The sequence below is a fragment of the Barbus barbus genome, assembly GCF_936440315.1.
Source record: "Barbus barbus genome assembly, chromosome: 39".
NCBI lineage: Eukaryota > Metazoa > Chordata > Actinopteri > Cypriniformes > Cyprinidae > Barbus > Barbus barbus.
In genome coordinates this window covers 11,486,920-11,506,512 of record NC_136717.1, presented here as the reverse complement: position 1 = coordinate 11,506,512, position 19,593 = coordinate 11,486,920, and the positions used below count along the sequence as shown (strand labels likewise).

At 36.4% G+C, this 19,593-nt stretch overlaps 1 protein-coding gene across 3 annotated transcripts in view; it reads right to left on the bottom strand.

Annotated features, from left to right (window-relative positions):
• LOC306858260 (membrane-associated guanylate kinase, WW and PDZ domain-containing protein 2-like) overlaps positions 1-19,593 on the bottom strand; it is a 199,045-nt gene that overhangs the window by 21,810 nt on the left and 157,642 nt on the right. For all 3 annotated transcript variants that reach the window (XM_079398697.1, XM_079398698.1, XM_079398699.1), the window contains exons 11-12: positions 8,435-8,466; positions 3,135-3,303 (exon numbers count right to left, since the gene is read on the bottom strand). In XM_079398697.1, coding sequence (XP_079254823.1) covers positions 3,135-3,303; positions 8,435-8,466 — 201 coding nt within the window. The remainder of the gene's footprint in view (positions 1-3,134; positions 3,304-8,434; positions 8,467-19,593) is intronic.

Below are 19,593 nucleotides of genomic sequence, written 5' to 3'. Positions count from 1 at the left end.
GCTAAAAGTGCTACCGCCAGACCCGGAGATCGGCTGAATGGATTCAAAAACGGTAAAACTCAACTGTTTAACTCTTGGGAAGTTGTAAAAAAAGTGGAGTGTTCCTTTAAAGATTTTTTTGCACCCTCAGATTCCACATTAACATTTACATTGAGTCATTTGGCAGACGCTTTTATCCAAAGCGACTTACAATTGGGGAATACAAAAAGCGATTAATCTTGAAGAGGCAATCAGACAGAGGAAGTGCTCGTAACACCAAGTCTCAGTCATTGTTCAAATAAGTACAAGCTAGTAAGCGGAGAGAAAGATAGAGGGAAAGTTTTTTTTTTTTTTTGAGTTTAGGATGAAGTGAAGTACTGCCGAAAGAGATGAGTTTTCAGTTGTTGCTTGAAGATTGCCAGGGATCCGGCGTGGGAAGGGGTGGGAAGATTATTCCACCAGCCAGGAATGGTGAACGAGAATGTTCTGGAGAGTGATTTTGAGCCTCTCTGTGAAGGTACCACAAGGCGTCGCTCACTAGCAGATCTCAGACTTCTGGAGGGGATGTAGGTTCGTAATAGTGAGTGGAAGTAGGAGGGTGCTGAGCCTGTGGTAGTTCTGTACGCAAGCATCAGTGTCTTGAACTGGATGCGAGCTGCCACTGGTAGTCAGTGCAAGGAGATGAAGAGAGGTGTAACATGCGCTCTTTTGGGCTTGTGACCTCGTCGTCATTTTCAAATAGTTGTCTCTTATTAATTCAAACATATATAAAAAATCACATAACATATGCATTAACATAAACAGAATGTGTGTCCTTGTTGCTGAACCAAGAAATACTTGAATATAAGTATTAATGAGATTTTAAAAGTTTCTATTCACCAGCTTGAGAATGTAAAATTTTTACAGCATCTTTGCAACATCAAGTGCACATTCAAACAGCTATAAAACATTAGCAGTGTTGTGACTGAACATATTCAAACATTCCTCACACTTTCAGATTAGAAAGCGGTGCAATTTCACAAAATGAGGCAGTTTAAAACATCTTACTCAAAAAAATATACAAAATGTAATCAACCATCAGGAAGCGAGCATACTTACCTTAAAAAGAAACTAAACTGTTTGCACAAAACTGTTTGCACACCACTAAATCACCAGGGTATCTACATTAGAGTGTCTGTGCAATATGATAATAATAATAATAATAATAATAAAGCAAAAACATCTTATAATTCTATGGAGGATTATTGCACATGAGACAAGATAATCATCAAACAACATCAACACTAACCAACATATCCATTGCCAACCTGTCATTGCTAGCTGTGAATAAACTATATACCAAATAAAAGAGGAGGTATAGACTAGGAAGCATTAATGAGGAAGAGCACACCTGCTGATTTAAAACAGCAGAAAAAGGTCAGCAGAAAAAAGTTTATGCAAATGCACAGTGAAGCAAAGATGTGACCAATAATGGGAGTGCAGACAGAAGTTGAATAGAAACGACTGCTAGCAGCATTACGACATGTTGACCTCTATTGATTTAATCATTGTCAATCAGTTTAAAGCACCTTTAGAAATGCAACATTAACTCTATTGATATTTCAGACTTTTTTGTTCAATATGCAGTAGATTTTAGGTACAGTAATAAGTATATTCACATTTGTATGAATTAATGCATTTCAAACTATTTGTTGAATTAAACATATGCTTCTACTTAAAATGCAATGAATATGGTTCACAGGGACCTTGAAAGTTCAGAAAGCCTGTATGTGTGGTAAAGTCTCTAAATCTGTTTAAGAAAGTACCTGCATTAATAATGCAAAATATTATATAACGTCAAAGTCACTAAGACCATTAAAGTTCTCCCAGACCCCAGAGCAGCTCCACAGATCTCATTGTGGTAAAATTCCAAATTGATAAGACACAACAACCTCAGAACACTTACCATGGAGGATAATGTAAGAGACAACAACAAAAAAGTATTTTTGAGCCTGAAAGAGCTGACATGAACTGACATGGTCACTCGAGACCATGCTCTAACCAGACTCAACTCAATAACACCAGTACAAGTCATTTTTTGGGACAAACGAAAAGTTGTAGGTGAACAAATTTGATGTTTAAAGGGGTCATGAACTGCCTTTGTTTTTGTTTTTTTATTATTTTGTACTGTTCTCTGAGGTCTACTTATAATGTTATCAAGAAAAAAAAAAAAAACATCAAATCCGCAGTACAATAAAGTGAACAAATGAACAAGTTCATCCATTCTTTCCTAATGTTAGGACCAGAAGGAAGGCAATGCAAACACTTTTTTCACAACTTGGCACTGCACAGCGTCTTGTTGTCTTCACAGTCATCTTTTTCATTTGGTTTCTGCGTAGACCTGCACTTGTCGCTCTCGTTATTTACACTACATGTGCCAATCGGTGGGTGGGGCTAAACAGGCAGTGATGTAGAAGCAGGTGTTGATCTTCTGCGGAGGCGGTGCTTATCCACACTATTACATCATAAAGTGGCACATTCCAAAACAACAGCTTGGATTCAATATAAGCTGCTTTTAGACTAACGAGACAATTTTGAGTTTTGAAACTTAAAGGATGTTTTTATAGTACAGTGACCTCTTATATGTCAAGAGATCAACTGAATTTGGATTTCTCAGTTCATGACCCCTTTATATCAGTTTCCTCTGTGGCCATCTCGAACTCTATTTACTCTTGGTAACAGAGATTCAAGTACAGCTCCAATAGGATTAATATCAGCAATAAACATTTGAAACATAAATTTTGATTCTTTAATTGCTAAAACAACTCATTTTTTACAACTACGTGGAGTGGAAAATGAAACCAATGAGATTTCCCTGTGGGCAAGGCAACTAATGCTACAGAAATAGAATTCAAGTAATTGTCGAAATTTCTTGTCACTCATTCCAATTTCACAAAAACGTAACACCAAAAAGATAGCTGTTATCGTTAGCTACTTTCGCACATTGTGCCTCAAGACACACTGCTACATATCTTTTTCAAGATATGTACAACAGGAAATGCGATTTGTGTTTGAGCACGTGCAAATTTTTTGAGTGGAAAAACACAATGGGGAAACAGCACAGATTAGCAGTAGGCATTAATGCTAGCTTTAGGTGCTAGCAGGATGTTACTTACGCCTATTCTCATAGATAGCTCTGGACTTCTCATAGATGTCATAGGGGTCAGGTTTGGTCAGGTCAAACTCTGGACCTGAAGGCCAATGCAGATATGGAGCGCTGTGAGGGAGAGCATGGATAGATAGACTGGCTGTGGGACTGCTGTGAGGATCCCAATGTTCCAAGACCTGCAAATACACCGGCATTCAGTAAAGCGCCCAATCAGCGCCGTGTTTATTAATATGCTGAACTGAGTAAGCAAACTACACTCTTCCAGGCAACTTCCGCCTTGGAAGTGGCTGTGGGATAGGAAGGTGTTTAACAATGAACTCACTTTTGTGGTAATTAGTTTTTAAATGAAGTGTACACACACACACACACACACAATAAATGGCAAGTTAGTTCTAGCTCAGCAAAATAAGGCTGCATCAAGGGCTCATCAAGGATGCTTGATGTGTTTCTCTATCGCTGACGATACTGAATGTAATCTTTGTGTTTTGTTATGCTAATGCAGCTGTGGGCGAAACTTCCCAAACCACTTCACTACACTGGGCGCACGACACCCAAAATTAGGTTATGCAAATAGAATGTGCAAAGAACAGTAGGCAGGCATAGTCCACTTTTTCTAATATTAAAGCTGTTGTCACACATGATTCAACTGCTTGCTTTGAACCCAAGATTGTTTTCCCCAACCGCTACCTCTGCTAGTCACTTTGTACTTATACTTTGTACTAGTTCCAATTATAACGGTTTCATTAATGATTCTCTTAGTAGTTTTATAGAATATATATTTAAAAAAAAAAGAAGAAGATGATTTATTTTTATTTCGATAGGACAGAAAGTGGACAGGAAGTGAAGTGGAAGAGAGAGAGGGGGCGGGATTGGGAAAGGTCCACGAGCCAAGACGGACACATAGATGTTTTTAGAATTTTTAGAGATTAAATAAATGTAATTCAATAAATGACCATACCTATATATGAATCAACATTACTACAATTAACAAAATGGGTGGTTATACACTACCGTTTAAAAGCCTGGTGTCAGTAAGAGTTTTTTGTTTTTTTTAAGGATACTCTCATGATTACCAAGACTGCATTTATGCATGCATGTTTTTTATAAAAACTACTCTAAAATAGTAATATTGTGAAATATTATTACAATTTAAAACAGCCATTTTCTATTTTAATATATTTTAAAATTGTAATTTATTCTTTGTTCTTTGATGAACAAGTTTAGAAGAACAGCATTTATTTGAAATAGAATATTTTTGTAACAATGTAAAAGTCGTTAGTGTCACTTGATCAATTTAATGCATCCTTACTGAATAAAGAAAAACAAAACAACTTCCTGATCCCAAAATTTTTATAATTATTATAAAGTACTACTGACAAAATACATAATTTGTATCTCCAACCACACACTGTCATATGAACAAAAAATGTGAATAGTCAATAACTACAAAAATGTGAATAATTTGTTTTTCATTTTCATGATTTAGGACAAATTTCATATGATTTGTGGATGCACCCAAATTCACCTTTTCAAGTGCCAGTCAGAATTGCAGAATGCTTTTTAAATTCCCATTAAATTTGCTGAATTTGAATTGCGGTAGCAGGAAATAGAGTAGTATTAAAATTTGAATTTATATAATATTATATGCTCGTATCTTTGATTTGATCATCATACTGAATAAGATCCAGTTGTAGTATTTAATAAAAATGTGATTTTCTCAAAATGTTGCCTTTTTATGAAAATGACCTACATTGAAGTGTTGATAAAAAAGGATGTTTGAAGCTAGAATAAAACAGAATAAGAACAAATTCAGAGAACTGGTCATTCAGTTCTCTGAATTGCAATTAGTAAATTCTACATCCTATCAATTCAGATTCATACTCCAATTCATCTTCTCGTCGGGTCCTGGCCAGTTCAATTTCAACTTATGAACTGACAGTGAGGTGATTAAATTCTACACAACCCTGGACAACAAATAGATTCGGGTTCAAGCCAAAAACTTTAGCGTGAAAGTAAATGCCAAACAAAAGGCATAATTGAAGAAGAGGTGGAATAATCAACAAAGAAAGAAAGTAGATGCCAGGATGAGAAAGATGCCAAGGCTTATTAAAGGAGGTCAGTGTTAGCATGTTAATCTGGAGGAGCTGTAGAGGATGAAGGCAAATGCCTCTGGGCTGCTGTGTGCGGCTGGGAAACAAACAGATTAAAACGTGTCACTGCCAAGCAAACTCATGCACACGCTCACATTAGCTCATAGATGATGTTATTACTGCCAGAGCGAAGTGCTGTGACGTGCATACTCTTGCAAACAGGCTTTTGCTTCTAGTAATCAAAGAGGCTCACGCTAGAGGTCTGCTAAAGGACAAACCATTTTGGGTGGGTTCAAGTCAGTTTTTTATACATACTTTAGGTTTGCAATGGGTTCAGGTTTTTTGATTAATAAAAAATACAGTTTTATTATAAATATTTTATGTGTTCACTTAACTTGTTATGTCTTTGAGTCAGAGTATGTGAAAATGGGGGCAAGAGTTTACGTGCTCAGAGATCAAATAAAAAGGGATTAATATTTGGTTGACAGATGCGATTTGGTTTTCAAAACCAATCTTTAGAACAGACTCTCTCTCTCTATATATATTAGAGCTATTTTTTTTACCCAATTTAAACCATGAAAATATGAAATATTTTGTTTCCATAAATTAATATATTTCTGTTTATTCAGTGATGCTAAATACCTATTTGAATAAAACAAGTTCATTTAGATTTCACCAGTTCATTTTTAGGATACCATTTTTTTTTTAATAAGTGAGCAAAAAATTAGGGCATTTGGACACAGATCTGCATATGAATGTGGTTTATATGGGTTTGTTAAGATCAGATTTCCATTATCAGGTTTTTTTTTCTGTTGTTTCAGAAAAACTAAATGGATTTGAGTTTGCATGTATGCACAAAATAATCCGATTTGGCAGGTTTCAAATTTCTGTTTAATATCCATCTAGCTCAGGGCTGGGCAACTTCGGTCCTGGAGGGCCGGTGTCCTGCAGAGTTTAGCTCCAACCCTAATCAAACACACCTGCCTGTAACTTCCTAGTTATCTTGAAGACGTTGATTAGCTTCTTCAGGTGTGTTTGATTAGGGTAGGAGCTAAACTCTGCAGGAAACTGGCCCTCCAGGACCGAAGTTGCCCAGCCCTGACCTAGTTTAAACTAAATTTTGTGGGTCTAGAGATTAAGCTGAAATGCATTTTGGTACAGAAAAGCTGTTATTTTGGGTAATATATACATTTATGATAAAGTTGATTTCATTTTTTTTTTAGCTATAGAAAATGAAGCAAACAAGTAACTAATATTGTGACCATTTTAATTCATTGTTAATTTGGCCATTAAGTTTCTGTGGAAGCTGGACAGTTTTGCATGTACTTTATGACTTGTGAGTATGAGAGCATGAAGGGAGGAATATTTAATTGAGTTGGGAAGTTGGGAAGATCAGTTTAACTTCTGTGAATTTATTCCTTAAAACTGTCTGTATATATAAATCAGTTCAACTTTTCATTATCACTCAAAAAAAAAAAAGCATCAAAAAGTCCTGAGCATTTTTAAAAATATATCTAGGTAAAAACCGCTTGATTTAAAGTTGAGAATCTACTTTGCAAAAATGGTTATTTGTTCAAAATGATTTGACCTCTGAGCCATTTCAGAGCAAATACTGTATATAAATATCAATATTATTACTACTGTCAGAACCCTAAAAGATATTAACATATTTCAGCTATAATATTATAAACCATATTCATTAAGGCTGGTCTCATATGGATTACAACTGCATTCTGTATTTTCAAGCTCTATCCATTGGCAGTCTGTAGTAAAAAACACATTATCATGTGGTATCGCATAATTTCTATCGATTTAATGATTCAATGCTCTGACCATATAACCGTGACATTCAGTATATGCTAATAATCTTTGGACATGGACAATTGCAGAAAAAGATGGACCACTTTAACATTTTCCAGTCATGAAACTCTTTCTGGCTGTGGAGATATTCTTAAAGCAAATGATGTCTAATTAAACCCCAGCGTAAGAGAGGGAGAGAGATGATAAAAACCAAGCAGCTCTACTGTACTGGGGTAATGAGACTTTCGCTCTGTCCCAGTTCTGTTCCCTATAGAGATAGATACAAAGATATGTGTTGAAGAATGACAGTACAGTGGCCAGCAGCTCAAGGCAGTGCGACTGACTCTCTGTAGAGTGAAGAAAAATCAGTCGATTTATGACCAGTCAAGCCTTTGTTATATGGAAGGAGACAGGGCAGAGATCTCAAACCAAAAATAAATAAATGCGTGGGTGGATGGGTAGGCATGTACTGATGCACTGTGTACATATTTATATATATACACACACACACACACGCACACACACGCACACAAAAGCGGGGTTTTCACAGCCAGGGTCACAAATTACACACTAAAATGCAGTTTCTAGCCAACCTGAGCATAAATCCAGTAGATTTAACTAAAATGTATATATTTAACAAGAAAATATAATTTGCTCTATTAAAATCATTTGATTTATTTGCAAATATGTATATGCCGTCAAATACCATCATATACATATATCATATACATTTAAATATACCATCCCGGGTGTAAATATACATACACATGGTTCAGAGTTTGAGGAACACTTTCTTTAAGATTTAGTCAAGCAGACAAGACAGCTGACAATATTGGATCAGAATCAAAGGACAAAGAGACAGACTGCTGAGGGTGAAGGTTTTACGTGCCACATTACACAGTGCACTGGTTAGTGAGAAAACATTTGTGAAGGTGCAGTGATTTGTTCTCAGCTGTACTAAGTGTTTATTTCAACTAGGTCCCCACAGCTTTTAACAAATTAATCTCCATACTCTTCCCAGTTGTGATTACTGGATTTTAAAAACAAATTATGCTTTTAACTAAAAAATATTATTTCCTCTATTAAAACTGGTTGATTTATTTTCAAATATTGTAAATATAGCTGCCGTTTGGTGTTGTAGTGGTGTATCTGTGAAGCAAATGAGTTATTCTTACTGTATCTGTCCATTAAGAGACACAAGCAGCAGCTTAGTGCAATGCAGTTAGTGGTAATATGTTATAACAATACAATAAAGACTTTATTATGCGTTAATCTTAGTAATAAAGCTCAACAGTCATGAGTATTCATACATATGCTGTATAGTGTATAATAAGACCTAATCGCTCAATATTGAGAGTACACAGTTAATGTTAGTTTATTAATTCAATTCAGAGGGCTGGAATACGATACGTTTTACCTGTTTAGAGGTCTTCCAAGGTGAAAAGTGACCTGCAATGGAGAACAAAACCTTTAGCATGCTGGATCTTTAGTATTAGATTTGAAGTGGGAATTTTAAGAAAATCAAAACAGAAAAAAAGCCAGACGATAACCCTTTATTATTTTGTTTACTCCACAGCTGTTCTCTCTTGAGGTACATACTGAGCTTTGTATATGCAGTTTCATTTATTGTTTTATTTATTTTAGCTAGTATTTTGTTTTTTTTCACTAAATGGGGTCCAAAAGGCATTTCTGAGATCACTTGTATTTTTTAACTTAAAATGTTAATACAACTTTGTGCAAAATAATTTGAGAATGTTTCAAAAGCATCTTGTGTTTTTCAATGGAAGGAAGGAAATTATACAAAGACATTTGTATTGGCTTGATTAATGACCTAGTAATAGTTTTACCGTTTTTGAATCCATTCAGCCGATCTCTGGGTCTGGCGGTAGCACTTTTAGCTTAGCTTAGCATAGATCATTGAATCGGATTAGACCATTAGCATCTCGCTCAAAAATGAAAATGATTATATCGTGTACTAAAACCGACGGAAAATGAAAAGTTGCGATTTTCTTGGCTGATATGGCTAGGAACTATACTCTCGTTCCGGCGTAATAATCAAGGAACTTTGCTGCCGTACCATGGGTGCAGCAGTAGCCTATGATATAGCTGGGGACTACTTTCAGGACTACTTTTCAATACACACATATTATGTAAACAAAAACCTTTATTTTGGATGTGATTAATCACGATTAATCGTTTGACAGCACTAGTTTCTACAATTCAGTCATTGCATTAAATTCTCCCAAATTACATAATTTGCTGAAATTGTTGTGGTGTTGTGTTAAGCATCTGAATAATTCTAAGTAGTGTTAAAGAAGTAATCTTTAAAGTGCTTAAAAAAATGAACAGTGTTTAAAATCAAGACCATTTAATCTGTAATTATAACCGAAGATACAATTCAATCAGCAGCTATTCAAATATCTATTCAGTTCAGAACATTTGCTCCTCTCTAAAGCAATTGCATTTTGAGGACAAGTGGTTATTATTTGAATATTTCATGTATCTGTTGAGAGAAAGAGAGATTTGAATGTAAAATATACAAGTTTGACCCTGTGAAGCGTATTTGTTGATTTTATTTCATGACAAAAAAAAAAAATCTCCTGTTGCAATCAATGAAAGGACGCCCAAATCCAATGACAGAAAGATGCTTAAAATGCACCAAGCAGCAACTTCACATCACATCAAATGCTCATTCCCCCGGAGGAAAAACATTGGCTGAGATGAGGCGAAAGACCATGAGGCTTCTGAACTCTAATCATAACAAACAGGATGTAGTGGCAGTGTAGAGCACCTCTTCTGGTATTAAGTGCTAAACAATACTCGCCGACATCAAACGGCAGATTCATGAATATTTTCTCTCTAAACTCCTCCTAAATCGGCCTTGAAATGCACAAAACAAACACACGCATAAACCGTCCAGCATCTTGCATTCAACTTCTCCCTCTCTGTCTTGCATGTCTTACCGCAGATGACCTTCAGGAATGAACAAGGCGATGCAAATGACCTGTTTGGAATTAGCGAGCGAGAGAGAGACAAAGTGCACAAACATGCTAGAGCTGCACAGTTAATCCAATAAAGAATTATAGAATACGGCTGCTGTGAAATTTATTCATGTTTTAAAACTCATTTTTAATATATATTATTTTATTTTCATAACGATAAGTTATTTGAGTACAAAATGTGTTTTTAAAATAAAGTTGTGCATGGGCTTTGCATTGCATGGTGCATGGGCTTTGTATTGGTCTCCCTGTTCTTAGAGAATGGCCATTAAAAGCCATCTTAGACAATCACTACATATAACCAATTACAGATATATTTATTGTGCATATGAATGCAGTTTCATTTATAACTCTGCATACAGACTGTCAGTGAGTTTGTGATGAAGCACAAGGCCTGAACAGTCATGTGAAACCATCACTATATAGGGTTCCAGATTTGCTATATCGAGATGAAAAAGCTACTGATGTTATTATAAGTTTATATTTGCCTTTAAGGCTCCAGGTTGATTGTGATTCAAATGCTTTTGCAATTATGTTAAACTGACCTTTTAGTCACTATCTTGTATAAAACATCCGGAAAATAATTTAGAAATAGTCCTCCGCTCTTTTTGGATGTGTAGCCTACATAAAGAATCTGACATGCTCCTTCACATAAAATAAGGATTTTAAATGTACACTAAATTCTAATCAAATTTAATAATTCAATGTGATCTCAAGAGTAATCGTTTATGTATAATATGCAGTTATACCGCATGTACTTTTACTTATGTTTGCCTAGACACTAAAACATACATTATTCACGTACTGACATAATCTAAAATGCATATGAACAACTTTACAGCCATACATGTTTATGAACCCTCTCTATGAATATTTAATTAATGGAATTAATTGGTTGATTCTATTTATGATCAGTTGGATTTATTTATGTATTTATGATCAATCAGATTTATTTAACACAGTTAAACATTTTATTCTGTTCTGTGTCTTCTAGTGCTAGCTTGTTTCAAAAAATGACATTTATTTTGAACAAGAATAACTTTAAAATTAATAATATTTTTCATTACTTATTATTTAACACATCTTCTGAATATACCGTGACTCAAAAAATGCATAAAATAAGGCAAATGCACCATAAAATGACTTCTCTATCTATATGATCTATTTTATTTTTGCACTGTTATCCAAATCTTCAGAATTAGCTTGTTCCTGAATTCATGTCGTTATTCAATCATCATTATCTCCATCCTTAGTAGCAAGAGGTTTAGAGGTAGCAGATAAATGAGTGACTCAAAAATATAGTAACAAATTGTTACGGTTCATTTTTTATTTTTTTGAAAAGTGTTCATGCTTAGTTTTAGGAATAGAAACATAAACGATGCGGGACATAAACTCGTAATTGCGAGAAAATTTTTCTCTCAGAATTGTGAGATATAAACTCACAATTGCGAGTAATAAAGTCCAGTTCTGAGGAGAAAAAAAGACTATGTTCTCAGAATTGCGAGTTTATATCTCACAATTGTGCGAAAAAAAGTCAGAATTGCGAGTTTGTATCAGGCAATGCTGAGAAAAAAGTCAGAATTGTGAGATAAAAAGGTCGACATTAAATTACTTTTGAATTTTTTTTTAATTCAGTGGCGGAAACAGGCTTCCGTACACATCAGCATACCCAAACATACAAAAAAGTATATTTTTGTACCTGTAAATGTTTTGTACAAGTACCTACATATAAACAATGAGACCAGGCTGGAAACTCAGGATTCTCAGACGGCATCTGATCGTGATTAACGCTTTAGTGTTTATAATGTGAAGGTGACCTTTTTGAGTTTCTGATGTATAAAACAGAACTAGTCCTCAGCTTTTTGGATGTATAGCCTACATAAAGAATCTGATATGCAGTCGCCTCACACAAAGTAAGTATTTTAATGCATACAAAATTTGAATCGAAATTAATAATCACACACCGCTTCTCTATCTTTGTGCTGCATTTACAACACAAGCATAACGGCAACTGGCTGATTAAAAAGCAAAGTGCTGCGTGTTGCTGTCGGCTCGGCATGAGTCATCAAATAAGGAGCAGAGAGTCCAACAGGCCATAACTAGGCCGCTTCAGTGAGCAAGGCTGAGCAAGAAATCAGTGACACTAGCTGAAAGGAAGGAAAAGTGGTTTGATCGCACTTCATTTGTATGGATAGAGAAATGAATGGAAGAGTGCTCTGGAGAGCACAGATACAAGCCATATCAAGCCTCATCAATGGGTGAAAATCAAATGGTCTTCTGATGCACAACATACTTTGCAAAAAAAGAAAATATTTGCTCAAAGTAAGGCTAGAACTGTTGGTGCACAGCAGTCGATGTCTATAAATCACAATAAATGAACACAGCAAACAGAAAAGGTCAGTGGATAACAATGCTCAAATTTTGATTCCTAATGTAGTTCACATCACTTCACAAGTCTTAATCAGCTCATGGATGCAGTTAAATATCTCGCCCAATTTGAACCTGAGCTGGTAAATATTATTTCAAATAAACACTGCAACATCCTTGATGCATATTAAGCAGATTATGCTAACAACATTCATCAAATGCTGTAAAGTTGTATGATGCAGGTGAGACTAGGAGACAATGTGTCCCAGAGTACATCAGTAAATGTGTCCCAGAGTACATCCTGCCATCTGGCAATTATGAAAGAGCTGCCCACTTGTCCAAATTTGCTATTCACTAATTGGTGATCACATGAGTGGACGATGACAAGAGTCAGGGAGAGAAGATCATACAGTACAGACTGATTGTTTTCATGTGCGTGTGGACAACAAACAGAATATAGCCAGACAAACTGTCACAAAGGAAGTTGTCATGAAGGATAATTATTATTAATCATCAAGTATAATTATAACTAACAAACTATTTATTTATTGTTTGTTTGTTTTTGTTGCTGTTATATTAGAATTAGAACCAAATAACAACAGCAATATTAAATATAATAATACTATAAAAAGTTATATTAAATATAAAAATACTATACAAATGGTTTTTGTTTTGTTTGTTTTAAAAACTGACTGATATCTGACTGTTTTATTAAAATATGTTGTGTTATGAATCATTTCATATGCCTCACAGTTTTAGTGTTCAAGTTATATATTTACCTATTTTTCCCCTGAATAGACTGCATGATGCTGGTTGTCCCATTTTGACAATTATACGTTTTTTTTGTTTGTTTTTGAAGTAAGTGTCTTATGCTTACAAGCGCTGCATTTAAAACATTGATTAAAAATACAGGAAGAAACTATTATACTCAAAAATATTATTATGATTTGAATATATTTTAAAATGTAGCCATTATTTCATTCCAGTCTTCATGGTCACATGATCCTCCAGAAATCATTTTAATATGCTGACTTGGTGCTCAAGAAAAATGTATTATTATTATCATTATGTTAAAACAAGTTGTGCTGTTTGCGCAGGCTGATAGGTTCTAACTCAGTCTGATATAAGGGCATCATTATTCACATGGCGCAGCTAATTGGTTTCATTTCACATCAGCTTCCAATAAGTTTGCTGCTCAACATTCAAATACTTGGCTGCCTGCTGTAGTAGTTGGCGTGCGCTTCAGAAACCCTCCACCTTCCCCAGCTCCACCTGTATAGATCTGCTACAGGGTAATTTCATGTATGTTATATATGGGGGTTATTTCATGTTATGTGTGCAGCAACAGTATTTCTGTGGATGTACTTCAGCAGCATATCAGATCTATCTATCTATCTATCTATCTATCTATCTATCTATCTATCTATCTATCTATCTATCTATCTATCTATCTATCTATCTATCTATCTATCTATCTATCTATCTATCTATCTATCTATCTATCTATCTATGTCTATACTGAATCAAATTTTATAATATTGATTTTCTTGTACTATTGTCATTTTAAGCATAATGCTATCTCTTTCTATCCTTCCATCCTCTCATGTGTGGGCTCTAATGAATACTGATTAAAATATACTGTGGACAGTGAGGACATCTAATGTCCACTTTGCCACAAATCAACGACTTGCTTACCATCTAGAGCTTTCTTTATGACTGAGGTGCATTTCATTATCTAAACAAGATTTAAGCAGCACAGAGTTCAGATGGGGGGCATTAATCTTCATTTATTCATAAAATACACACAGACCCAGCAGGCAGCAGTCTGACTGCTGAGTACGTCGAGGTATGAAGCTGCCAGTAGAATATATTCAATATGTACCGAATGGCATATACTGATTGTTGCATATATATTCAACAGCAATGCTGGATATTCAGTAACATATATTTAGATGTAAAGTAATAGAAATATAAAATATAAGTATAAATAATATTAATATATAAATGTGGTGAATATGGTTCCTTTAGAGGCCCAATTTCAGCCTTTAACTTCGTGTGAGTGACCCAGCTGATGAGATATGACCTCTCAGATGTCTTTCTTAAGCGAAACATGAGCATTACTCAGCTTTTTTGGTGGAGTGGTGTAAATATGGTGTGTAAATTTACCACCATTATCAGATTGACCCCTACTGTCCTTACTGAGAAGCTAGTGTTTTCGACATATTACTGTTATGTGAGTTGTCTTATGTGTGTGTGCATTCACATCCACTGTCAATTCCCCATAAGCTCCTTTTGAAATTTTGAAGCATGTGTCTGTTAAGCTAATGGTCCCATGCCTATATCTGAGTAAATGGGTATAAATCAGCTAATGAGAATATCAGTAGAGCCGGAGCTAATTAGCTCTTTGATGAGATGCTGAGAGGCATTTGTTTTCCTCAACCAGCTAAGAGTCATCTGCTTCTGTTACACACATGCGCACATTCACCAGCATGCACACACACACACACACACACACACACACACACACACACACACACACACACACACACACACACACACTCACTTTCCGATGGACAGAGCTCCTAGTAAAGAGAATAATTGATAAGCCGGATTGATCACAGCATATGAGATATTAATGCAAGCTTTGAAAAGTAATTTAAACAGTGCACGCGTACTCTCACATACACGCACACCAAGCTAGACAGAACATTTCCTCTAAACACTAGCTACAGTACAACCAAAATAGCAGATGCTTAAACTGGTGGCCATGACAACAGTGAGACAGGAAGCACTGAATGAAGACTGAATGATATCCACCACCTTGTGTATCTGTCTAAATTACTCAAATATATAAATGTTGTCTCAGAGTGCCAAAAAAAAAAAAAAAACTTGACAAATGTGACAAAAATAAAACCTGACAATAATTTAGAGCTGAAGTGTATTGGGTTTTCTACATTAAAATACTTTCTTCTATCCCAGCTTAATATGCAGAGCTTTTTGAGCGTCGATTTCTGAGCATCCTGACTAACAAAACCAATTGGAATCTAGGGGAAACCAGTCTGGAAACAATGTAGTAGGGCAGAATCTACACACTTCAGCTTTAAATTCTAGTTGCCATTAGCAAAAGACACTTAAACCTTCTTTATGTATTTATTTCATTTCATGTGGTGATGAGTTGTCTTTTTTAAATTTTGCCTTTAAATTAAAGTACATGCCTTTATAGATATTATAAAGTTTTCTGAAAGTATTATGAAAACATAAAAAAAATTGAATATGTGGATATATAGAACTTTCTAAATGTTGGCAAAAGTAAACAGATTTTGGTTGTATTTTATTTTTCAGTATGTGTATATGTAATTAAAGTGTACTTACAGTGTACCAACCTAAGAAAGTTCTGGTAATATAAGGTAACTACATGGGGTAGGGTTAGGTTTAGGGGTAGGTTCAGTCTAGTTATTACCTAGACATTGTAATTACTATAATAAGTACATAGCATGTACATGAGGAACAGGACTGTAGTATACTCACGGTCACGGTGCACACAGCAGGGAGGAATAAGGAACACGGAGACGAGGATGTAACTCAAAATAACAGACTTTACTGGAGACAGGGCAGGACAAGGCAAACTCACAGACATCAAACACCGGGGGTAACGAGTAGACCAGACGACATACCACAACACAGACAGGACTTAAATATCAGGGATAATCAGACAAACACGGCTAGACTTGAATGAACTAATAATCACATAGGATGAGGACAGGAAACAAACCAAATAAGGACACAAGAGGCAGGAACACATGGCACACACGACAGAGGACTGACAAATACAGTTCTATCCAGATTTTTGCAGAATTCTATGTTTTCAGATTCCACATGGGTCTGGTTATCACAAGGAAAGCCACAAAACTTCAGTTTTAAGGGGTCTTCGATTAATTTGGCTTCTTTAATTTCAGAGATTAAGTAATTATTTTCTTCTGGAAACCTTTATCTTACTTCTGGCCATCATAACCAATATTCTGTTGACCTGTGTGCCATACCAAAGCTGTCATAGTGACGTTCCAAGGGACATTTCAGTGCAACAATTATCTGATAACAATAAGATCTTCACTAAATAAGCCAATCATGGAAATGGCAGATGGCGCTCTGGAAAAGTGTTTGGCAATCAATGGATTCCGGTTAGAGACTCTGATCCTGGAGCAGCTTTTCAAAGACAGATCCAACGGATAACCATTCCAAGGGAACATGCCAAAATGCACTTAAATCAGCAGCCAAGGGCATTTTCACAAGTGAAGAGTGCTAGACATGTGGGGCAGTGAAATTATTGCAGAGACAAAGAGATCTGGCAGTAAAACCACATCACCATCTGGACATTATGAATGAGACATTTATAAACAATCAACCCACTGTTACACCATGGACAAGTCTTGAGATTTAGCTTTAGACTCCCACACCAGAGACAGAAGGAAAGCAAAGATGACAATCGATCAGAAGGGATACAGAAAAGGGGTGTAATAAAAGGAGAGACAGAGAGGGTGAACCAAACTGTTCACAAGAGACTCTCACATTTGCACTAGTGTAATTAGAAAGGATGGCCAGTGTACAGTGGTGAGACAGAGGGGCCAAATTGCAGCACATTAAGAAGTGGCACATCATTTCACTGGAGCACTGACAGTTTTATTAGGGTGTATAATAGGCTGTCTAAACGCTCCTGGACCGTTCCACTGATTGGATTCGTAGAAAAGCCTTTAAGTGTTGGCATTAGACATCTCTCTGTGTGAGTGAGCTACACCTCATCCTATTGACTGGATCAGATGTAAAACCGAGAAGGCCTGATTGTTAATCTGTAAACTGCATGTATGTCTTGGTATAACAGTCAGTGCTGAAGAACATAATGTTTGCTAGCTAATTTCACATATGGCATAACATAGATTAGCCAAGTAGGACATTCAGAGTGTTTTCCTGCCTATGACTGAGACACTGGGACAGGCTCCAGCATCCCTGCGACCCTACATAGGACATGTGATATGGAGAATGAATGGAGGGATGTACATGTTTTCAGAGCCCAAATCCATTGTGTACTTGATGATTCATTCACTGAAGCCTGAACCCAAACATGACCTCAAACCCTAAATTCTAAATCAAACCCCTATTTCTAATCCTTATCTCACACCCATCACTCCCATACAGCTTCATCTAACCTGGATCCTAACGCTCAGCATCAACTCCTACTCCAAACCGCCACCTAAATCTATTATGGACTCCCTGAACCGTTCACTGAACCCTGACCCAAACACCTAAATTTGAAATTCAAAATCCCTGTTTCTAACCCTTATCTCAAAACCATTACTCCCACACCTTCATCTAACCTGGATCCTTACTTTCAGCTCCAAATCCTATTCCAAACTCAAACCTACATCTATCATGGACTCCCTGATTTTAAGGTTGCTGAGGGTGAAGATCCATGTTAGATGAAGTGGTGCGAGAGGTTTGGGGTTTAAATCATGGTTAGGATCAAGGATCAGTAAAAGGGGCAGAGAGTTCATGATGGATTTGGTTTGGGGTTTGGAGTTCTACGTTAGGATTGGGATCAAGGTTAGATGAAGAAAGGGATGGGAGTAAAGCTTTTGGGATCAGAATTAGAAATAGATCATCCAAATCCACCAAATCCATCATGAACTCTCTGCCCCTTTTACTGATCCTTGATCCTAACCACAAACCCTAAAATCCAGACCTAACCCCCTTTTTCTAACCATGATTTAAACCCCAAACCTCTCGCACCACTTCATCTAACATGGATCTTCACCCTCAGCAACCTTAAAATCCCAACCTAAAACCTCACATTTTATCATAACAAATGTATCAAGTAAACTGAAGATAACAAACTCTAAATTTGCAACCAAATCATAAAGCCATAAATTAACTGGTTTTGTGAATAGGATACACCCATTCGTTGAAAAGATCTTCACTCATAAACTTGCATGTTAAGATGTCTAGTGAATACTGACATTTTTTCCTCACATAAAGGAGTTGTATGGCTTCAGAAGTCTTGGCATATAGTGAATCAAAAGGACGGAAGAAAGGAAGAGGTGCAGATAAATACAGATGGAAGCAGCATTGAATAAAACTGACCCTGCGACTTGGCTTAACAAAAACTGTTGGTTTGTGCAAATCGTCTTCTGTCCTCCTTATGTCATTCACGGCATGTTTGAACAGACGGATGTTAAACTCGAGTGGTAGCGTGATGCTACAGGCTGTTTAGCGTTTCAGGGCTTACTGTGCAGTCTGTGAATACGACGAGGATAAGAATGGGACAGATTGCTGATGTACAGGACATGAGGCCAAATTCATATTCAAGTGACCATAATGACCTTAATGTGGGAAGTCGTGGCCTAATGGTTAGAGAGTCGGACTCGTAATCGAAAGGTTGCGGGTTCGAGTCTCGGGCCGGCAGGAATTGTAGGTGGGGGGAGTGAATGTCCAGCGCTCTCTCCACCCTCAATACCACGACTGAGGTGCCCTTGAGCAAGGCACCGAACCCACAACTGCTCCCCGGGCGCCGCAGCATAAAATGGCTGCCCACTGCTCCGGGTGTGTGTTCACGGTGTGTGTGTGTGTGTGTGTGTGTGTGCATTTGTTCACTACTCACTGCTGTGTGTGTGCACTTGGATGGGTTAAACGCAGAGCACCAATTTCGAGTATGGGGCACCATACTTGACAATACGTCACGACTTTACTTTTTTTACTTTTTTACCTTCAAGTTTTACTCTGTTGGTGGCACAGAAGTGTGTCTACCCACATTGATTCGGAACAAAACATGCGCCCTGGTTGTGGGTCAGTGCCCTTGAAAACACACATGGTTTCATTTCATCAGAATGTAGTTTCATTACACTTCACTTTGGTGAGGCACAAATCTCACCACATCAACCTTACTGTAATTTACTCCAAAGAGTTTGGTCTTAATCAAGATGACCTCTGTACCCCTTACCGGTCCAAAAAAACTGACTGACAAAAGAGCTGAATGGCCACTTTTGGAGCAGCCTGGGTTCCAAAGGTATTTTCCCCATTCATTTCAAATATGGCACTTAATTGTAGAGCTCTGAGCTATGAACTAAAACTCCTGAAAAAGCATTAACAAATAAAATACAATAAAATAAAACATTTAACTAAAATAATACAAAATAAATTAATAAATAAAATAAATACCACA